This window comes from Melozone crissalis, unplaced genomic scaffold, assembly GCF_028551555.1.
Source record: "Melozone crissalis strain CALT ecotype California unplaced genomic scaffold, PUWL_Pcris_2 ptg000027l_1, whole genome shotgun sequence".
Lineage (NCBI taxonomy): Eukaryota > Metazoa > Chordata > Aves > Passeriformes > Passerellidae > Melozone > Melozone crissalis.
Window position 1 is genome coordinate 30,969,302 of NW_026535805.1, and position 23,824 is coordinate 30,993,125.

The 23,824-nt window shown below is 36.3% G+C and overlaps 1 protein-coding gene across 1 annotated transcript in view; it reads left to right on the forward strand.

Annotated features, from left to right (window-relative positions):
* Positions 1-23,824, forward strand: part of SHPRH (SNF2 histone linker PHD RING helicase) — a 48,577-nt gene that overhangs the window by 19,310 nt on the left and 5,443 nt on the right. The window contains exons 12-25 of the mRNA XM_054279695.1: positions 1,522-1,685; positions 1,776-2,032; positions 4,783-4,904; positions 7,357-7,445; positions 9,246-9,335; positions 9,910-10,017; positions 10,515-10,657; positions 13,476-13,649; positions 13,965-14,027; positions 15,059-15,284; positions 16,175-16,318; positions 17,514-17,615; positions 18,437-18,508; positions 20,247-20,435. Of these exons, the coding sequence (XP_054135670.1) occupies positions 1,522-1,685; positions 1,776-2,032; positions 4,783-4,904; positions 7,357-7,445; positions 9,246-9,335; positions 9,910-10,017; positions 10,515-10,657; positions 13,476-13,649; positions 13,965-14,027; positions 15,059-15,284; positions 16,175-16,318; positions 17,514-17,615; positions 18,437-18,508; positions 20,247-20,435 (1,943 nt within the window). The remainder of the gene's footprint in view (positions 1-1,521; positions 1,686-1,775; positions 2,033-4,782; positions 4,905-7,356; positions 7,446-9,245; positions 9,336-9,909; positions 10,018-10,514; positions 10,658-13,475; positions 13,650-13,964; positions 14,028-15,058; positions 15,285-16,174; positions 16,319-17,513; positions 17,616-18,436; positions 18,509-20,246; positions 20,436-23,824) is intronic.

Below are 23,824 nucleotides of genomic sequence, written 5' to 3' on the forward strand. Positions count from 1 at the left end.
CTGTATGAACTACTGTGGGCATCCGCTGTTATGAATATAAATTCTAAAAATCATACTAAACCTTATGAAACCATCTCCAGTCCTTATGTAAGGACTTAATGACTTGAGATGTGTGGAGTAGGTAGCTGTATGTTAGCAGGTGACATTTATCTTGTCTTTTTTTGTGTGGTGCTCAGTTTCTGTAGACAGGCTTCAGACAGAGATAGAATAAAAGAAAGGGAGCTGACTAACTGCTTTGTCTCCCTGTGTTCTCTGATGGATTTTGGAATATATGGTACACATGGGGCAATGTGTTTAAAAGTGGATAAATCAGTGTAAGCATTTGTGGACTGTTGTTTGGATACGAAGTTGTAAAAATCAATATTTCAGATGAATTCATAATGGAATTTTGAATTAAATTTATAAATACATGTAATAGTTGCGAGAATACAGCATTAATAAAGCAAAGCTGCAGAAAGAAATGATTGATTTTAGTGTCGTGATGAGCTCGTTCGAGGCCCTGTGTGTGATTGTGTTGATTTAATACATATCTGAAATATCATACAGTTCATAATACATGTTGACAGACTCTAAGGCAGCCCCATCACTTCAGGGATGAAAACTGCTGACTCATTTCAATCTGTGCCACTGCTGCTGTAATGCAGTGGGATGGGAGCTCTGGGTAAACAATTGCTTCTTGCACAGAAATGATTCCCTGGATTTTTCTTCTTCTGGTCTATGATGTATTTGGTGAATGTCTTGATGTTTTCAGCTGAATACTGAATTATGATAAAGCTAACAGAATAAGGAATGTAGCCACCAGATTTTCAAGAACTAGGAGATATCATCACATATCTCTGTTTCTGCAGTATCCCCATGCAGCATTTAAATGTGTGCTTCTGTGTTTTTCCAGTAAAATTAAGACAGACGTTTAAAGTCAGGACATCCTTAAATTTCATTCCAAAAAGTGGCAAGTTTCTGAATTAGGCAGAATTAGCAAGATGTATTCTCTCAATTAGCAGGAAAACAATTGAAGTGTCTTTTGTTAATTTCTTATGCATTAGTAGAGAAGTGAAAATTCTTCTGAATTGCAGCCCCTTCTAGGATTGTGGGCAGCAGACAGTTGGTGCACAGCAGGCTCTGGAGTAATGATGCTGAGCAATATTGGTTCAGAAAAACCTGGCAAACCCAGTTAAACATATGCAATCATGTAATTTCTGCCTCTTGTCTCTGCTCTGAATAGGCTTAAATTCTTTGCTTTCTTCTGCTAAGCTTGAAATTCGGAAAGTGTCTCACAAACAGCTAAATTCTCTCAAGTTGTGTGGAAATCAAAAACGAGCTAAAGGAGAGAATGCCCACCTTCCACCACCCAGTCCCCTGCCTCAAATTAAATATTTTGCTGAGGGAATGACTGGAAAACAAGTGCAAAATATAAAGGCCAGAATGGAGGTGGTTTATGCTTCATAGGCTTTGTATTACAGTTAAATTTTTTTGAGATGTATTGCAAAGCATTAAAACACAAACACTTTCTTTTCTTGGCAGATTTGTATGGATTAGTCCTTTTTCTTGGAGTTGATCCTTACTGGGTCAAACATTGGTGGGACCAGCTACTATATCGGCCTTATTGCAGGAAAAATCCCCGGCCTCTCTACAGTCTAATTGCAAAGATCATGTGGAGATCAGCAAAGAAGGATGTGCTTGACCAAGTAAATCAAAGTTTTGAGTTTCAGAATTCCTGAACATCATTTATCAATAGTTTTATTTGCAAATTACTTACTTTCTTTTTTTAATTTCAGATTCAAATTCCCCCTCAGACAGAAAATATACACTGGCTTCACTTCTCTCCTGTGGAGAGACACTTCTATCATCGCCAGCACGAGGTGTGCTGCCAGGATGCATTGGCAAAACTCAGAAAGATTTCAGACTGGACTCTTAAGCTTAGCAGCCTAGATAGAAGGACTGTGACTTCTATTCTATACCCTTTGCTACGGCTCAGGCAGGCCTGCTGTCACCCACAAGCTGTTCGGGGAGAGTTCTTGCCACTACAGAAAAGGTGAATTTCTGTCATTTCTTAAATGGCCTACTTTATCCAAAGCAAAACTCTGATTGTCTCCAGCAGTGCAAGTTCTTGTACAGTCCTCAAATAAGCCTAATTTAAGCTTCTTTAGTTAAATGTGTGATTGTGGCACACCAGGGTAATATGACCTCAGAAGCTGAACAGGCACAGTGGGTTCATTAGTGTAATTGTTGTGTTAAAGAACATAGTACTGAAGGCATTTGATTCTCCAGTGGCATTCTAACCTTACTATGACTAGAGTGTTGCAGGTAACAGATTGAGTATGAAGCAAACTAGATTCTTTTTTTGTTTTAAAATAAGCCCACTGCTTTTTTTTTGTCTTGTACAAAGCTCACATTCATGAATGAGAACAATGAAAGAATTGAATCAACAGTATGGAATAATTCTTTAGTTCAAAGAAAATGTTAATTTGAGGTTGCAGAATTTGTAAATATAGATCCAAACTTGAAAGCCGTACAAATGCTCTTTCATTTGCATGCTTTCAAGATCATCTTCCCCCATAAGTGCTCTGCAACTACCAGTTTGGTCTCAGTTTTTGTTAGACCAAAAAAAACCATATTGCCAGTCCTATTGTGAAATGTAGCTGCTACCTTTTCAGTCAGTTAGAAGGAGTTTGTGAAAGAGCAGGCTGTTTCAATCCCAGCCTCTCAGAGGGACATCTGTGTTTCTTTCTTAAACTACAGATAGGGAAGAACTTCAACTTTTAGCACTGCCAGTGTTATTGCTACTGTTTCCTATTCCATCCATTCTATTCAGTCTCTTTCAATCATTGTTAGAAGTTTTGTGTCCTACTCCTTGCTCTTTGTTATACAGGGCACCTGCAGTGCCTAAGCAGCTGAAGCTGATTTTGCCCCAGAGACCAATAGTTAGCCACTGTGCTGTAGCACTTACTGTGGCAGTCTGCTAATGTGGAAGCAAGGGACTCAAACGTAGGAGAAATCAATATCCCACCCATCATACAAGATTATCTGCATTAAAATGAGCCAGTGTAGTATAAATGAAATATAGGTAAACTGAGCAGAGTATGGTGGGAACAGCTTCATACTGTGTTGATTTTGGTGGAATGGTTGCACCGTGACAGCTGCATAGTAACTGATGGAAAAGCCAGCAATGAAAATGAAATCTTTCTTAAAATCACGTGTCCAGAGAAAAGTCAATTTTCGGCACTCTTTACATACCTTTTTTTTGTGACCCAAACTTGACTGCAGCAGTGGACATTCCCAGGATGGAGAGAAGATTTAGTTCCTGTCTTTGGTTATGTGTAGAAGAATAATGAAGAAATTCTCTGCTAGGACTTTTGATGAATAACAGAAATTTCCTGAAATAAGAAAGTTGGTGCTGGAGCATATAAATAAGAGACATGGGCCTGGATTAATAAACCTGAGTTTGGAGCATATTCTGTGATAGATGACCTTTTTCTCCCACCTGTCTAGTGAAGGCAGTAAATGAGATCTACTCAGGAAAAAAAAAAGCTCTCAAAAGAGATTTTTCTAGATTTTCCTAATTAACTTGAGTAAAAACCCCTTCTGTTTGCCTTAGTTGGTTGTCTCAGGCTGTGTATCTAATTGCATGTTTTATATGTACATCCTTCTGCTGTAACAATTTTTGTTGGAACTCCTGATGGTTTTGAAAATAAAAGGTAAGTAGCAATGGTGGAAGTATCAGCATATGTTATGTGTATTTACTATTTCCTTTGCAGAATTCAGTAATTATGAATAGTGATTATATTGATTTAAAGCTGATTCTGGTGTAACACTGTACTATAAAACCAAGAATCATTTTCTGCAACTGGAATAATGTTGCAAGGAAGGTAAAATAAAGGCCTAGGGAAGGGCATCCTTCCAGCATAATTGGAGCCCAGTCTGTGCAAGAGTTCAGTACTCTGTTCCACAGTGCTGAACACCAAATAGTAAATGCTTCTCCTGAAGGTGAATGAGGCTGAGGAGCAGGGTTTCAGTGGAGGGGAGTGGTGTCTGGTGTAACAGCAGCAATTGGTATTTGGAGCAGCCTCAGGTCATCTGTTGTAGGCTGTTGCTATTGTTTACTCTCCTGTCTCTTCGTATCAGTCCTCTGATTCTTTAGCCTGTGGCTTTACTCCAAGGTACCCTTCAAGCTTCCTTCTTGCATCCTCCTCATTTCTGTTCCCATTTCACTCTTTTCATTTCTGGTATTTTTATGTGAAGCTAATTCTCTTCTGGTAAAATTCCTCTCATAATCTGCAGATATGACGAATGTAGAAAAGGAAGTTTAGAATGATTTTTGCTAGTCTTTTCTGTTCTCATTTCACACGTTTTCTTCTTTACATTGACACTTCATGTGTTTTGTGTTTAGATTGGTAGCAGAGGTTAGAAGTGTGGTCTGTCATAGCTGTTTTCATCTGAACAGCTTTTGACAAAATGAGGTCTATGTTGCTTGTTTGCAGTTCACCACTAACAGAAGGAGAACAGTATTTTGCCCCATGAAGGATTATTTTATCAAGTTCAAATTTTCTTCTTGCTCCTTTTTTCTTGGTGTTCCAGGAAATGGCAACCTCTGGACGCATTCAAGTTAGGGTAAAGCTCTAGCAGGAAGAAAATCTGACAGCTAGAGGTTTTTTAATAAGTCAAGAAATCTCAAAAAAACCCACGGATGCATGTAATGATCTGCTATGCTGCTCAGCATGACCCCCTTACTTTTCTAGTACTGTGATTTTGTTTCAAATTCAAGCCATTTGGTCTCCTTTTCAGCACCATGACCATGGAGGAACTGTTGGCCTCTCTGCAAAAGAAGTGTCGAACAGAGTGTGAGGAAGCTCACCGGCAGTTGGTGTGTGCTCTCAATGGCTTAGCTGGTATCCATATCATTAAAGGTAAGACCAAAGGGCTGTAGCATATCCTTTACTCCTTTCAGTACAAGAGTAAAGGATATGCTCCATCTCTGTGTACTGGGAGGTTAAAAGAAGTCATACTTGTGTAACTGTACTTAACCTGCTTTTGTTTTATCAGTACTGCTTTCTGGGCTTCCCTTGTGCCCCCAGCCATGCTGACTGCTAAGATTCCTTTTGCTGCTCCTGCTAGACAGCTCTGTCAATGTCGATTTTGTCTAAATTGCAATGCAAAGAAAGCTTTGAATGAGAAACAAAAATAATTATGTGAATCTTGAGTGTCCCACAAAATAGATTAAAATTACTCCATTATGAATGTGTAAAAATGCCACTTTTCCAAGTTCTTCTAAAGTTGACAGGCTGTTTGAATTTTTCCAGCTCATGTCCAAGTCTTCCTTCAAAGAGAACAGGCAAACTGCCTTTTCCCTTACTTGCCTCACAGAAGGACTATATTCAGATTCTTTAATCTGTAGTTAGTGTGTTTGAAGTACTTTGTTACAATTGCAGCATGGAGATAAGTGCTTCTGATACAGTTAAGTGCTTAAAAAGAGTTACATACATATGTAATGCTTCTAAAATGCACTAGTAGCAAAAATTATGTTTGGCCTATTTTGAAAACCAGATTGATAAAAATTTCGCCTGATGAGAAACAAAAGCAGGACAAAAGAGGCAGAATTCTGGTCTGTAACTCCTTCCCCAGTATTACCATTACACTCAGTCTTCTTTATCAGGAAGGGGGAAGCACACCTTACATAAAAGTGAGGCCATGAATTTAATCTTAGTATAATTGAAAACCTGTAGGTCTATTATTAGTCCAAATTTATTGCTACAAGCAAAGAAAAGAGTAACAATCACACTTACTTGTTTCTACTTGTCCTGCTTTTCTGCTTACCTTTCTACTTAAGCTCGTCTGGACCCTGAGGTCAATGGTTTGGTAGATGTGGTGGCAGTGCAATTGCCAGTTGTCACTACCTTCATCAGTAGGAATAAGATGTTTGTGTTGATGGTTTCTTCCTCACACAAGAGTCCAGTGAGGGTCATTTTTATGTTTGCTAGCACGTTTGCATCTTTCTCTTTCTTCATTGGTCTGCAGCTCCATGAAAACGCTGAATTTAGTGGACATGATGCCTTTTATGAATGTTACATGCTCTTTCTTTGTTCTCTTTGTTGCCCCTAAAACCAGTTTTGTCCAGCTCTAAGTCTGCATTTCTTTGACTGTGGGTGAGTTGTTTATAGCCATGGCTTTCTTATTCACTGCCAAGCCTGTGCACCATCTCTTAGCATCCCATGGCTGTACTCTACACTGCATCCTGTATCTTGTCAATAGCTCTGCTATTGTTACTAGGCCTATTTCTGTACTCTACATCATTGTGGTAGTTGTAAATATCTCATTCTACATGGAATAACTGCTTGTTACTGCTGTCTATAGAAAGCTGTGTTTGTACCACACAAAGATAAACAAAAGTTTAAAAATATACTAAAAATTTGCCATAGACATCTAGTGAATTATAGAAATTGCTATCACAGCTAAGCCAAGTAAAAGGGTCAGGCAGGGCAAGAAAAATTCAGGGGAGGCCTGACAAGCTTCAAACAAGCAAATTCAGCACATAACTTTTGGCCGTTTCTGGTAATTGCTGTCCTGTATGGCGGGACCACACCCTTACAAATGCAACTCTTTCAATGTAAGAAGCAGCAAATCTTGTTGCCATAGAATTGTTATACTTCCATATAGATAGGATGATGGTTTTTGTTTTACTCTCTTATCTGTCTTTATGCATTTCTTTTCTCTGTGCTTCTCCATGTTTTAAGAATCTCTAAGAGTATTACTGGCTAAGTAAATTTCCATCAGTTGAGAAAAGCAAATTAAGATGGATTTATTTTTTCACTGCTTTTCCATACACAACTTCAATTTTGTATTTCTTTTTAATTGATATCAGCTATTTTCTGAGGAGTGATTGTGATGCTGGCAGCTTACATCAGTAGTTATGCTTCCTGCATGTACTTAATCATTTCTGCATTTCTGAAGTATGACACAACTTTGATGCCTTTCACTGGGAGAGTGAATAATGCATTTGCAGTGCAAATTTAGCAATGCATCACTGCAGTGAGTTGTAGATGATTTTTTTAAGTGCAACATGAGATTTTTTTTGATTTATGCAACCATGAATACATATTTTAAGAGATTTACAGATCTTACCATGACAAAAGATATTTAATTTGAAAACTGTGTAAGTCTTTGTAGAATATCATATTGTATTTTTTGTGGGGGGAGGAATGACTAGGAAAGAATTGCTTGAAGACAGGCATTTAATATAGAGACTCTCTGAGAACATCTTAGTATGTTACAAGTAATGTAACACTTGTAAGGTCATAGCTGTTTGTATATTTAAAATCCAACACAATGTGTCTGTGTTTTTGCTACTCTTTTTTAATTCAGGAGAATATGCATTGGCTGCGGAGCTGTACAGAGAAGTACTGCGATCATCTGAAGAGCACAAAGAAAAGCTCAAAACAGATTCCTTGCAAGTGAGTGAGCACTGAAATGTAAAGAGGCATAGTTAAGAACTGGAATACTTTAGAATACTTTAATTTAACAGGTCAGTCTTTTCTTCATCCCAGTGGTATGCTGAATTACTCTTTCAGCCTGCTGTAATGATAACAATCTTTGATAACAATCTTTGATCACAATCTTCAGATAGGAATCTGTCCTATGACCTTTATGTTTCCTTTTTTTTTTTTGACTAAAAAAAAAAAAAAAAGCTACTGTGTTTATAAAAACCTGCTTGTGAGTTTTCTTGATGTCCCTGAAGCAGTGTATGATCTCCACCTGCTGTTCTGCACTACAGTTAACAAGCTGAATTCCTAGTCTGGTGCATGTGACTGTGACTGCTCACATTAAGTGTTATATCCTGCAATTACAGAATGCAGGGTTTGCACTGAGAGTGATATTAATGTGCCAAATAATAGAGAATAATAAAATACTTGCACTGCAGAAGATAAGAGGGCATCAAAACATGGAAAAGAATTGAAGTGCCTTTTCTCTTTGGGCATTTGACTTTTGAATACTATTAGCCTTTTGAATACTATTTAAAAATATGAATATATTTTCCTGGTAGAAAAGTCATGGTTCTCCAAGTAACATATTTACAGTTCTTCAAGAACTATCAGTTATTAATTGACCAAAATTTTCTTCAGCATAATAAGAGATTTTAAATGTTAGTGATACATAGATAAGTGATCAGTTATCTGTTTCTTTACTTGCTTCTATGAGCAAATTATTGTTTGATTGTGTTGCATGGGGTCACCTGATGCCTCTGTTGTGCTTCTTTGATTCTTCCTTTTCCTTTGTGACTTTCTGGTGGCTTTTTTGGCCTAGCATAGAAGTGTTAGCCTGAACTTGTTAAGCTGTGCATAGGTTATTAATTAAATTGCTCTACTGGATTGTACAATCCAGTTAATTTTTTCCCCTTTGAAATATATGCTGATTAATGATGCCTTAGTGTGATAAAATTTTGCTTCTGTTAAGTCTTCTCAGTTGTGTAGGATTAGCTCTTTGGAATAAAGGCAAATCACTACTGGCCAGTCCTCTTGAGTGACTGAAATAGTAATAGGGCGGAGGTGAAGAGAATCCAGGATGTGAGAAGGGCACAAGTTTATGATAGTGGAGGTTATTACTATGAGTTTGTGGGAGCTGTGCAGGAAGCATAATATTATTGGTCTGGTTTGAGAAACAGAGAGTGAAGCCAGAGAAGAGGAACAGAGTTTCCTTATATTAATAATCAAATTTATTTTCCCTAAAAGTCTGCCTAATGGTCATGTGTTTTTCAGTATCTTTTATTTCAGAGAAATGAAAAATATGAAAAATTATTATAGCTCTTGGTATCTGGTCTTTTCCTTGCACTTTATTTTGCTTTAGATTGGCTAAATGAATTGTTTCCTCAGAATATTCCAAAAGACACCAAAGGAAGTGCCCTGAGATAATTTGTTTTTCAGAATAGTAAAGGGCTGTTTTAATTAGGAGGGTGAGTATGGCATAGGATCTGATGACCTGGTGTCACATTTGCCTGCTGATTTGCTTTTGAGATGTTAAAGAAGGTCTTTTTAATATTTCATATCCTATCATTTCCTATCTCAGTAAAATGTGGAAAGGAATCTTTCTTTTCTTTATAAGATGCTTCCAGATTAGCAGAGAAAGCAAAACTGATTTTAAATTCATGCTAATTTCCTGCTGTAAGCTTTTATTGCTCTTCAGGTCTTTCCTGTCACGGATGTTCCTATGGATTTTTGGATTTTTTCATGATTGCTCTTGACTTTGTGTATATTTAGAGACTTCATTCTACACATAATTTGATGGAATTGTTGGCAAAGCACCCAGGAATTCCCCCAACTTTGCGTGACAGCCGACTTGCAGAAGAGGTAAACATCTTTTGTTTTTACATGAATATGTAGAGCATGTTTTTATTTTTTGTCCCCTCAGCATTTTCCCTAACAAAAGAAACAATTCTTTTCCTTTCAAAAGAAATAGCTTTTTTGAGTTAACTGCCTACATAAGCCTTTCTTGTTATTTTATAAGTTTTATATTATGAGTATATTTTATGAGTAAGTTCAATTGTCCTGTTTTCAGACTGTTCTGGGGTCTTATTATTGTTTGCTTAGTCAACACAGATAAGTAGAAATACTGAGTTATATTCCAGTTCCCTTTTGTAATACATTGTATTCCTATTGTGTTGTTTTGGCTTACCCAAAAGCTAAGTTGCATAGTTAGCATCTTTATAGTGATTTGTCTTCTCATGTGTTTTTTGTGGCTTACTAATAAATGCTGGATTCTAGAGGAAAAAAAAATATTGCTAAATATTGCTTACAAATGAAGATGGGTAGCACATAGATAGGTGACCACTTAAAAGTACTATGGTAGTTGGGGAGTTTTTATGTTTGCAGTGTTCCTCACAGATATGATTTGTGCATAGTTTAATCTCTTATTTCCATACAGGCAGAACAACTCCGACAGCATTATATGAGTAAGTCCAACGCAGAAGTTGCAGAAGCCCATCAGGCCTTACAGCCAGTTCTTCAAACCATTCGGGAACTTCAGAGAAAGGCAGGTACCTCTTAAATGTTTTGTCTCTGACTTTTGGCATTTTTAAAGAATATTTTTTTCATCTTTTTGTCTATAACTGTAGCTGTTTATCTTCTTTCACCCGTTATAATTACACGGTCACTTCAGTGTTGCTCTCTTAATTTCACGGGGACCTTTGCTTTTTCTGCTTAAATGATCTCTTACCTCCTTTTGAGAGAGATGGAAGAAACTTTGAGATCACAGTATCTCTGTGTGACTGTTCTGTGTAGATAGCCTTGATGAATCTGATTCTACTGAAGGAATATAAAAGTGTGGAGAATGTAGACAGTTTCTTAGTCATGTTTCTACACGTCAGCTGAAGATGGGATATTTTTTAATGACACCCTCATCCTCCACTTTTCATGGAATTAGCCAGTCTGTGTTTGACTGTGGCCTAAAGATCAGTATATGCCTCTGTTGCAATGAGTAGATTGGTTTTCTGTTGAAAGTTCAAGATAAAGCTCTTGTTTTTCATACAGATACATTCAGGTTCTCCTTGGTGGTTGGATGTCATCCAGACAGCAATACAGTATGCCATCGATGAGGAGCTTGTTCAACGTGTGCAAAATGAAATTACCTGCAACTACAAACAGGAGACAAGTAAACTCTCCATGGCAGAGAAGTAAGAGAATAACTGAGTTAGGCTGTTAAATACAGTTAAATCTACTCAGGTCTTCTTACTAGTTTGTGCTAGCTGTTGCAATTAGATAGCACATGTTTTTTCTTCAGAGCATCTAGACTGCAATTATGTTTCCAAACCAGTCCCTGAAAAAAGCACAACTAGATAGAAGACTTTGAAAGAAAAGCAGGAAAACAACTGTTTTCTCTTAGATAAGCATTCTTTGAAATGTTCTTCTGCATTATCTACTGTGGTTTTATAGTCTTCTATACTCATGAAACTGCTGAGTAAGAAGACTTCAAAGTTTATTACATTAAAATTGAGTAACCTGTAAGAGAAGTTGGCTTGCTTAAATGGAAAGTAGACAGACAATATCAGAAAATCCTTGTGTAACGCCATAAAATAGCATCACTCTTTTTCTGAGCAAAGAATTTGAAGTTGGTTTCATGTTCAAGACAACAGTATGCCATTCAATTACAGAGTAATGAATTCAGAAGGGACAGTCAGAGGTTGCTTAAATCAACCCCCATCTTAAGATCCAGACCCATGGTTGTTCAATCCAGTAAAGCTGCACAGCGATTTGACCTGTTTAGTATCTCCAAGGAGGGAGATTCAATAGTCTCTGTGTGAAGTCTGTTCCAGTATTTGGCCTACTTGGTGGATAAAATAGACATTAAAATTATTTTACCTAGTTAATATTTCCTGTGTTGCATCATGTGTACATTGTCTCTTGTTCTTTTGCCAGGTGCCTTTGACAAAAGTTTGACTCAGTCCTCTCTGTATGTTCTTGTTAGATAAATACAGAAAACAATAAGGTCTCCCCTTAATTTTAGGATTGAATGGACCATTTTCTTCTAAACCCCTCTTGTACATTCTGGATGAAGGTCTGTAAGTTCATCACAGAAAAGGGAGACATAGGAAGGACAGTGCTCTGGTGGTCTAACTTCGGGCAATTTTCTCAGATACATGAACTTACGCTTTTAAATACAATCTTTCTGAATCATGTTTTAGTCAAATACATTTTTGTTACCTTTATGAAATATATAAATATATGTATATACATCTGTGTACTAGTTGTAAAACTTGTGTATAAATTTAAATACTCAAGATACACATATTTTAATTCCATGTGTAAAGATGTATCCTCCATTCTGACTATTCTGCCATCACAATTCCAAAAGGTTGAAATTTCTTCCTGATTGAAGTAAATATATCTTTTATTTTCAGTACTTACATAATTCTATTGAATAATCTAAATAAAAACACAAAATCTCATTTTTCTTCAGCACAAGAGGCAGTGCACACTGATACACAAGATATTCCCTCTGAACATCAGGGAATGCTTTTTTCTGTGAGGGTAACTGAGCACTGGAACAGGAAGCCCAGAGACGTTGTGGGGTCTCCATCCTTGAAATACTCAAAAGTTGTCTGGGCATGGTCTTGGGCAACCAGCTCTAGGTGACCCTGCCTGAGGAGAGCTTTTGAGCAAGACAACACCCTGAGGCCCCTTCCAACCTCAGCACTCTGTTAGTCTGGATATGAACGTCTTGTGGTTCTTTGAGAATGATAGCATCATATTCTGGTCAAAAAAATATGAGGAAAGGATTGTTTGCATGTTCATGCAAAACTATTATGCCACCCATCTGTACGTTAGCTTGTGTCACACTGTTTTTTTTTTTCTTTGAAATGAGGTATTTAGAAAGTATATTCTTAAATTGCTGCTTACAGATTGTGTAACTTTGGAAAAGCTATCTGTGACTAAACTTTCTTCTATAACACAGGGATAAAACTTAATTCTTATTAAATTTATTTTAGCATATGAGATAAAACTTAAAAAACAGTGTTGTATCAAGTTCTACTGGTCAATGGTGGAAGCAACAAGTATTCTGAATTGAGTACTGGATATAATTAATCCATGGTATAGTGATGGAAGTTTTTATAAAAGCTGATATTATTTGGCAATTGATGATAATAACAGCAGACTTGTGGCTGCAATTTACATTTCTTTTCGGACTACCTGGTTAGGCAAACTTGGTCTATGTTATTTTAAAACATATATTACTGAAGTAGGTTATATTGAATGCCAAGCTTTAGTAGTGTTAAACCTGTGCTTTGCTCTCTGCACTGTACAAAATGTATGTTTTGGATCAAACTTTCCATATTGCATAGAGCCAGTCTTGTACATCAATGTCAGACCTTGTAGGAATGATGCACTTTCTTTCAGCAAGAGACCTCTGCTCTCAGGAAAAACACAATGTGAGAAGTGCTTAACTTGTGTTCATGTTTGTGTTCATTACTGCAACACCCCTCCAATCACAGAAGACAGCTAGGTAGCTAGGTTTCAGAAGAATAGTTTACTGTTATGTCCATTTAATAAATTTAACTTTAAAGCTGATTTGCTGAATGAAGTGCATTTTTGTGATGTGTGCATGTGTCTGTTGTGAATTGCACAGGTGCATTGAAAATAATTTTGTTGGCCAGCAGACACAAGTAAGACTGTATGTGCAGTGGTTTCCATTTAGTAGATCTGCATTGCGGACCAGAATGTTGCATGTTGGTGTTCACTATTAGTATTTGGCCACACCTCTCAAGTCTTGGAAAGAGTCTTTCTAAAGATACCAGGCATCAGCTCTGGGGATACACTGGAGTGATTTCTGACAGCATTGCATGTAGCAGGAATAAGCATTTGCTTCCTTTTTATTAAAATTTTTTATGTTGTCCTAGATTGCTATTTAGCTACTTCTCTTCTACTTTAGAATACTGAGTCAAGTTTGGATTTTGTGTCTTGGTGTACAGTAATTTCCCTTTTTCTTTAAATCAGATTCCGTGACTGCAGAGGCCTTCAATACCTACTCACAACGCAGCTGGATGAAGTGAAGAAGTTCCAGAAGATTGTAAGAGAAGCAGTGAAAAACTTAGAAGGGCCTCCTTCTAAGCAGGTCATTGAGGCTGCCACTATCTGCCATTTGCGACCTGTTAGACTGCCACTTAACAAGTAGGTCTTGAAAACAGAAAATATACTTTAGATGTGTATTACTACATTTTCCTTTATTTGAAATAACATACTGAAGCCTTTATTATGTACTCAGGAGCTGTATGCACACAGATATCACAGATTATTTGTTAGCATCATGACCTTTGGTTTTATTTTTATAAAATCTTCTGGTGTTAGCTATATTAGTGTACATATGACTGTTATTTTGTTCTTTTTAAAGAATTTTGTATAGTTTTTTATGTTGGAATAGGGGCTTATGATAATTTTGTTTCTGATGAAATTGAGTGCCTCTGTTTTCAATTTTCTGTATTGCAGCTGTGTCTTTTGTAAGGCTGACGAATTGTTCACAGAATACGAGTCAAAGCTCTTTATGCATAGGTAAGTTCGTAGCTTTATAAATATCTCACTGTTAGAAAAAGTGAAAGTTGCATTGGTTTATGTTGTTTGAACTAAGTATATGACCCAATGACAGAGACTTCTTGCTGATGGCTTTGATAATAGTTCTATTAGGTTTAATTTTCTATGTAAATTTCATTTGAAGAAATGGTGTCCAAGGAATGAATACATGCCACTTTCTCTCAAGCCACTGTAATATGACCACACATCTGAAATGAAGTGGTGGCATGTTCAGAAAGCATGTGTATAGATACAAGTATGCTAATTTAACACATACTCCTATTTGTGCAAATATTTATTTGCAGTCCAGCTGCAAGTGGTGTAATACCACCCTCATTCAGTGTTACAATGAGAGATCTCAGACAGGATGAAGCTGAAAGAAGGGTGACACCAGCATGGGGTGTCAGAGACATATGCAGTGGGTGGTACTGAAGGACATAAATTACAGTTCTCTGCATGCTTTCTTTTGGACTTCTCTCTCATATCCCTCACAATGTCAAAATTGGATTGAAAAGTTTTGAGGTCACTGAGAAAACATTTTAAGAAGTCTTTACCAGTGGGAGTTCTGTTGCTTCATGCCTTCTGGAATTAGGAAGAATGGATTATTTTAAAATTAGCATTATTTGTCAAGGAGAGAACTGGGAAGCTGTACTGTTCTTTCACAGTATAATACACAGCAAATTTTGCATCCAAGTTTAACTGTAATTCTTGCTTATATAAAAAGTCAGAATTGATTTTTTTTTAATTAATGTGACGTTAATAGCTACTGAAAGATGATTTAGATGTGTAAGCCTTTACAAAAGCTATAGATGACTTGGGGCTGACAGAATGGCCTGAGGATTGGTACCGAGGTCGCTGTGTTCAAAGCAAGCTTTTGATTGGGTAATAAAACAGCTGTTTATATTTCCTTGGTTTGCATTATCCTTTAATCATATATAAGAAGGCTGAATAAGTACAGATGGATGTGGCAGTACCAAATCAGTGCTAAGTGCTGTGCTTGGTTTGTTTTGAAGTGTTAAAGGCCAGATGGCAATATTCGAGGAGATGATAGAAGACCAAGAGGGGCTTGTCGATGACCGTTTGCCCACCACAAGCAGAGGGCTCTGGGCAACCAGTGAAACTGAGCGTGCTTTGAAAGCTCTTCTTTCCTTTGCCAAAGCTCACAGAATGGATGCTAGGGTAACTGAAGAAGGGAGCGTATTCCTGGAGCTCTTTGAAGCATGGAAAAAGGAATATAAGGTACAGTAAATTAAATGGTGATCAAACAGTGCTGTGGTCCATTTAATTTATTATAAACAAATTGCAGCTGAATATTAGTGCATCTAAGTTGTATTCCTGAAATAAGGGTTTGCCTACCAACCTTCTCCACAGTGCTTATTACAGGATTTGATTTTAAATGATTTATATGTGAGCTAATAGTTTCTAAAAGCTATACTGGCTACTAATCAAATTACTAAGCAATGTAATTGCATCTATTAAGAGAGCATAAAGATATAATTAAATGTGTTCATCTGTTTACTTGAATCAGAATGTGTCAAGACTCAGCAAATCCAGCACCGGTCCATTCTGTAATTCAGGTTACCTTCAGTCTTGTGAAGAAGGAACACAGTTTTTTCATGTGCCTTTATGTTAGGAAACAAAAGATGAACCTAATATACCAATGAGAACGAAGACAGTGTTATGATTCCGTCTGTTGTAACTTGGAAATACTGATTCAGTGGTCTGTACTACTCCAATATACACTGAGCTACAAGAATGATACTCTGTGAAATAACTTTTTTTTCATTCATTAGGGTTTTTTTTTTTTTTGTTTTGCAAGGTATTTTGTTTCTGAATTTTTAGTTGCATTAATTATTGTAACACTAATTGTTGTAGAAGAAAGGAGCAAAAGCTATTTCTAGTCGTTTATCCAGAGAGGCTGGAGAAGAGACAGGCAAAATTTCTATATGTCTGTATGTCTATACTGCTTGTTTTCCATTATAATTAGTTGTTGTTATGGCTGAATGCTGTAAAGAAATATTATCTGTTCCTCCAAAAGATTCTCACATTTCATCTTACATTGTATGGCAGAGTCATGTGAGTGTAACTCAATTCAGTTCTGCTGCTCACTTGTTGGAGTTTTCCTGCAGTTACTTCATGAGTACTGGATGGTGCTCAGGGATCACGTGTCTGCCATTGATGAGCTGGCCATGGCGACAGAGCGGCTGAGAGTGCGTCACCCTGATGAGCCAAAACCAAACCCACCTGTGCTCCACATCATAGAGCCACATGAGGTAGAGTACTGGCAGGACAGAGTGGTTTCTTTTTGAAGGAACCTACCTCCTACAAAATTAAAATCTATATCTGGATCTATGTATAATGTCTATAATGTGTCTCTGTTTTCATTTCAGACAGGCTTGGTGGAGTGTAGAATTTTGCTAGGTTGAGTACATGGGCCATGTTGAGTTTGAAACTGTTACTCTGATATATTTTGTTAGCCTTCTGACAGAGTGGCATGTTTCTAAGAGACTGCTGCCCTTTCAGGAGCAGCAACTTCCTTTCTCTACAGTTGCCCAGTTTTCCAAGCTGGGTGGAAAATTAAGTTGACCGGATTCCTTACCCATATTGATAATTTTCACAAATACCTATATAAAAAAGAAATAAGCACATCAAAGAAAAATCTTTTTTTCAGTATTTTGAAATTTCTGAGCTACCCCTGACTCTGTTTATGATGATAGAAAAAATCTTGGGTTGATTTAACCTTTTAATTTTTTTTTTTGCACCAACAGAAGTGTATTTTCTATAGACACATTTTGTGCTTTTTTTCTGTGAGATTGAGTTAGATAAAATTGCTTCTTTTTATAAGGAAATAAATTTTTTCTCTGTATTAAAACAATTTTTAAAAAGGAGCACTTTGCTTAACAAATGCCTAATAAAGTCTTAAGATTTATACCTGTATGTGCAGCCATAAAAGAAACGCCCATTTCTTTGGCCTTCATCCTTCAGGTGCCTGCCTCTTCTGCAGTATTGAACTTCTTCACTATCAGCTGTAATTAATCTAAAAAAAAGTCAACTTGATGTTTCTGTCTTTGTATAGGTTAAATCAAAAGTGGACATTTCTAAGAAATATAAAGAAAATTATTGTCTCGTACACATTGTTTTTTGAACCAGCAGTTAATTCTGGTATTTGTATATACAATTGTAAGAAAAGAGATGATACATTGAAGGAACCTCAAAAGAAACTTCTGAAAATTTGGGTTATTTTAATTTAATTTTGTTTGTCTAAAGAACTAATAATGTAAGTAAAACAATAAAAAGCAATTTTATGTGCATTCTGCATCTCAGCCCATTCATGGCGCTGTGTTCATACTGGGTACAGGAAATGAATAGATATTCTGGATTTCACAAAAAAAATTAATTTAAGCCTTATTGTAAAACTTAACTTTCCCCCCCCCCCTTTTTAACACATATTTAATGTTGTTTTCTTAGGTAGAGCAAAATCGAGTGAAACTTCTGAATGACAAGGCAGTTGCCAAATCACAACTTCAAAAGAAATTAGGACAACTTCTGTACCTCACTAATCTGGAAAAAGTAAGATTAATGGTTCCTTGGTCTTTACCTTTCCCTGTGGAAGGGAAGAAGCCTACCATTATTTTTATTTAAAATTTCCATTTTAAAGAAGTTGTATTTTCTGAGAAGATTGATCACTTTTTGAAATCCAGTGTGCTGTTCTTTGTGTTACTGTGTGTTCATAGAATTATTTATTGCATTATATATTTTAGTTACTTGTTTACTTACATGCTTATTAAACTATAAACTAGTTTTAGATGTGTAAAGTTTTCATTAAAACTAACTGGGCCATGTTTAGTAGAAGCCTTATAAAATTATGTATGTCTCTGCATACCTTTGGTATTTTACTAAGAGCTAAGAGCTTACCTGAAACAGAAGGATAATCACTTCTGGAGTTAAAGTGAGCATTAAAAAAAAGCAAAACAGACAACCTCCATGTATTTTATGTTATTTTAATCACAGTGTTTGAGTCAGTGCATTTATGTTAAAGTAAGCATAGTTAAACAAAATTTAAGTGGTTTTGCAACCATGTGAAGCTGATAGAAAATATGTGGAGTTTCTTGTTTGAAACTTGTATTTTACCAGGATTTTTCAGAGCTGTTACAGAGCTGCAGATGCCATCAGAAGGACTGCAGAATGAAAAGTGCTCCTTTTGCTTACCATAAGTTACATGTTTTTTAACTCCTCAAGGTGGACTTGAGTACATGGATATGTTTTAAATTTGCTCTTACAGTGTTTTGGTTTGATGTGGTTTCTAAGGGTTTCATTATTCATTTTTTCTAGAAGCTTATTTTAAATATAGAATAACAAAACACAAAGTTGGTTTTTTTTCTAATTTATAGTCTCAGGACAAAACTACTGGAGGAGTTAACCCAGAACCTTGTCCAATCTGTGCACGCCAACTGGGAAGACAGGTAAGATACTTATTCAGCAGGTTTTACTTTTAGAACATCTTTAGCTGGAGCTGAGCCAGTTGTGTGTCAAATTGTCAAGATCTGTTTTTAAATGGATGTTGTATTGAAACAGGGAAAATGAGTTGTTTCTGTAATGTACCAACCAACCTCTCCCCTGAAATAACATCTTCCTCAGATGCAAGCACCTCTGCTTCTTTTAGCTTTTGACATCTGCTTAAGTGTTCCAAATATGTGAGTTCATGATTGTTTTATCAATCTGAAGTTACACTTCTGGCAGAAAGATTTATTTCCCATTTATAAGCTAACAGAAAGAGGAAGTAGGTGAACTTCTATTGTATACTATTGTATTTTATTGTAATTGTTCTTATTGGTAGTATTTTTTTCTTCTAAAGAAAAGGATATTACATATGCACACAGCAGCAAAATCCAACAGAATAAATACTGGCAATGTGCATTTCTTTCCCTGCTGAAGTGCAGGAGTTGAACTTCAAGTGAGACTTAATCTATATCATAAAGTACAAAGCCATAGTTTAAACTTGACTTACCATGCATTAGGGAAAAACATAAAAGGACTCGTTGTGATAGAACTAAATTGTCTCTTCCTTTTAGGGCAACTATTTTAAGGAGGTTTAGCTTCTCTTTGCATTATAGACATGTGTAAGCATGAACTGCTGTCCTGCCATGTTTCCAAAGTCCCCTCTGTGTTCTTCTGCCCGGGGTTATACAGGTTTTTACAGAGAGCAACTGTTAGTCCTGTTAACTGCCATTATTCTTTATCTCAGAGCTGGAAGACCTCACTGAAAGGGAAAATAATCTCTTAACTTTCTTTATCTTTTCTTAACAGCAAGACTGTTTCTTTAGATGATAGCAGTTTTCATGTTGCAAAGAACTTTTAAAATACTTCTCATTGTGTTTCTGCACAATTGAAAAAACCTAACAAAGCCCAAAAGACCTGCTTAATATCAGTGGTTTAGTCAATCCCTTTGCTACTTGGTCCCACGAAAACTTCTAGTTATTCCTCTTGGAATGGCCTAAATAACAGGCTAGTACAGCAAAAGATGTTATTTTGAATTTCAAAACGACTGGTCTACAAATTGTTTCTATAATATGGAAGGTTCCAGCTGACATGTAGATGCTCTAGGCTCACAAGGGGAGAACAGCTTCTGCAATGCAGTCTTGTTTCACATACATTCTGTCAAAAAGAGATTAAGACACTGTCTAAAATCTTTTTGTTAAATCTAAAGATGCTGCCTTGGACGTACCAGTAGGGAAAAATTAAAGCATTTTTTCTATCACTTATTAAATAAGACCAATCTAGTATGAATGCACAGATAAATAATAGAAAAGGTAAATCAAAACATTTTTGTAATTTTTAAAAAGTATGTAAATACTTAATCTGTGTTTACATATAAGGCATTAAGAATCATCTTTCGTAGAAATGGAAGATTGTAATGTCTTTCCTGAAGTTCAAAACTGAGAAAATGCAAACAATGAACAATAAATTCAGAGACTTCCTTTAGATCATGAATGTCTCTATGCTGGAAAACTTTAAAATTCAGGCTTTTTATTAGCTGGAGTGCAACAATTGTAAAATTATTCTTTAATCTGATTAATATAATGAAAAAAAACAGAATTTCTCTATGAAAATATAATTTATCATAGATTAGTACACTGTTTTTCTTTTGCACTGGCCCCAAACTGAAGCTATGTTGTGTCTGGGTTTTTGTTTCCTGCGCAGTGGGCAGTGCTGACGTGTGGACACTGTTTCTGTAATGAGTGCATTGCAATCATCATCCAGCAGTACAGCGTGGGCACCCGCCGCAGCTCCATTAAATGTGCCATTTGCAGGCAGACCACTTCTCATAAAGAAATATCTTATGTCTTCACTGCAGAAGCTGCAAATCAGGAGGATGATATTCCTGTAAAGGTGAGTTGTTTGTGCAGGAGCTCTGTGGCCCAAACTTTAGGCAGTGCATACTTATTGTGGTTTGTAGCATACTACATCTAGGCAGACAAGTGTACTATATAGTTTTGTAAATAGTTTTTCCTAATGACAAAACCTCTAGACACAAACATATAAGAATTCAATCCTGATTGCACTGTTGTATCTGCATTTTTTACTAAAGGAGAGATTTCATTGGGTTGAAGAGACAGCATCTCCATGAGTCTTTAGCAATGCTGACATATAGGTAGTACATAAGTTCATGTTTGCACTGCATAAATGTCTTGTAGAATTATCATTTAGAAACCAAAAACCTGTGTTTATTGCAATTGTGGAAAAAATAGAGGATTCTGGGCTAAAATACAAAGATAAAATTTGATAATATTTTGGTTTAGATGATACTGCTGTCTTTTAATAAAAATATTATTATGATACAGCTGGATTAAAATATGATTGCAATGCTTGTCATAATTTTAATCTGATTTGTGTAGTTAAAGATAATAATAGATAATAAAAGATAATAAAAGATAATAATAATAATAATAGATAATAATAGATAATAAAGATAATAAAAGATAATAATTTGTGTAGTTGTGCTGACAGACTTCCATGATATCTGTGCGAGTCTCCTTGAACCTTGCACAATTTCTAGGCTTGCTACCTGTATTGAGGACAATGCCACCACATTCACAATAGATATTTCAACCTCCCTGGACAAATGGAATTCCATTTTATGAGGATATGATTCCTAACTCGAATTATTAAAGTAGTTGACAGTATGTGGCACCAGGGGGAGTAAATAGACTGTATTTTTCAAGTGCTACTTCATAGAACACAGCTTGATGCAAGGATTTTTACATAGTAATTCCATATACAGTTTAGAGATATCACTCTGTTTCTAACAAAATTTCAAATATGTTTCATAAATTACATTAAAAAATAACCAGAATAACCAAACTTCATAAATAAGGCACAAAGAACACGTCATCTGCTATCCTGTGTAAAGAGTTGTAGTGTTTTCTTGAAGTATTTCTGCATCAAAAACTTTGAACAAACCAAAAATGTGAATTCTGTGTGATTTTGCTTGACCAAAGATCATTCTTAGTTAATAAAAAATTAAAAATTTACGCTGTAGCTTCACTGTATTTACTATGTAAACAAGCAACATTGTTAAAAATAAAAAATTCTACCTCATATTCCTTTAAAGGACAGTTTACAAAGAATTACAAGCTTACTATCGTTTCTATAGAATACTGAGGTTAAGATCAGTATCTTTCAGGATAGATATGAAAATTGTGTGATTGTGATTTTTTTCAGTGTTCATATTTTAATCAGATCTTTCTCAATCCCTCTTAAAGTATTCACTACCTGCCTTTCTTTCTAATACTTTATTTTACTGACACTAACCATTTTAAGGTAATGCCTTAGATGCAGAAGGACTACTGTAAATGGAAGCATTTTATACTGAGAGAGAGATTGCTGGCATCCCTGCATGTTTTGGTTTTGTAAAAGCTTCCTGTGTCTGGTCAGTATTACAGTGGGTGTTGCCAGCCTGTCATCTAAGACAGAAATTGTTTGTTAGAGGGTAATTGTTTGTTAGGTTTGCTTCTAATGTTAACTGTTCCATAATTAATTTGATCTAGCCAATTTCTTTATAAATAGTCATCTGAATATTTAACAAAATGACAACCTCATGGTGTAGGGGTAATGAGTAGGATACCATTTTTTAAGACAGACTGAAAAACAAGAGTGTTTCTGTTAGTTTCATCTCTCCATAGAGAACATAACTGAGATCTCTGTGTGCTGTGAGCCAAAGTTTTAGTCACTTGTAAGTTCAATAAATATAATATGGTTTAACATAATGTAGACAAAGGGATGAAGAACTTTATACAGTTATTTTGTTTAAAAAATAGAGGAGAAAGACTGTGCCCACTTTGAGCATTGTGCTGTTCTTTTCTGCATAGTGATCTGTATGAAGTCACCTTTGTGACACCTGAGTCACAGGAATCTGAAGGGTGGAAAAATCAACAACAGTGGCTAAAGCCGCTATCTGCTATAGCAGGGAAAAATAGAATCTGTGATAATGTCTAAAAACAGTTTCTGAGGAAAAGACTACTAGAATATATTAGCCAGGATTGTCATCACTGAATCAGAGATGAACAGTATTGGAAAAGCCATAAATGACCCTGGAATTCTGTAGGAAGTCCTAAAGGCTAGTCTCAGATCTCCTAACTGTGGGTGTTTATGATTAGCAGGCAGTAGCCATGGGGCTGCAAATGTGTCATCCTTTCAGACCTGCCAACATAAGCATTTCTAATTGTCCATGCGACTTTGCAGACAGTCAGAGGGACAGTCAGTGTCTACCAGGTGCAGCAGAAATGACGTGGAAGAAAGCTGGTTAGTTTCTATGTCTGTGACATAGAGTTGGAATCACTGTGGAGGACCCTGAGTAATAAAATGGCACAGCTTACTGCAGCCTTTGGTAAAACAGTCTGCAGAAAGTCTTTCACATGTTAGCTGCCTAATGTGTGAGTGATCAAGGAGCCCAGCACTGGTTCCCAGCTTGTGCTGAGACTGCTGACATCCTCCCCAGCCAATTCTGCACACAGCATGACTTCAGTAAATTTGATCTGTCATTGTAGTAAGCCAACATAGTTAATTCAATGTTCAAAAGACAGGTGCAGACAGAAATAAAACAGTATTTGTCCTGCTGAATCTAGCACAGTTTGAAATGACTTTGTGTGTAGTAAGAAAGTAAAGGCTTCTTTAGAAAAGACATGAGGTAAAATTGCTGAAATAGAAAGTACATATTGAAGGAGATGGAAAAAGAATTGCATCTCATTGTATCCTCTTGCTGACCTAAGGGGATGGAGAAGAGTACATATATCAAAATGGACAAGATGAGGAATAAAGTATTGGATTCATTAAGCACTGAAATAGTTCTGAATGCAGAAAGATGTTTTCATTGCAGCTCATCATCATTCAATAATCAATCATATTTACAATTTTAATACTGTTTTAAATATAATTAACAAGCTTCATAGTACTGAATGTATGTTTGATGTTGCCAGAATGAGAAACAAAAGCAACATAAGTAGCATTCAGGTAGTTTTTTTTCCTTGGTCCATTTTCAAAAGGTGTGAATGTAGGGAAATTTTAATGTGCATTTGAAAGATTCACTGGAGACTGTGCCACAAAGTTAAACTGCAGGAGGCCTAATGGGCACGTTTGGTGCCACTGCACCGCCTGGGCCATCTGTTTTGCCTCATGCAGAAGCAGAGGGTGTGTCTGTATGGCACTTCATTCTCCATGTGCTGCTCATGCTGGTACACTCTGCTGATCCTAATGCAGTGTGTTATAAGGGAGAGGTAAAG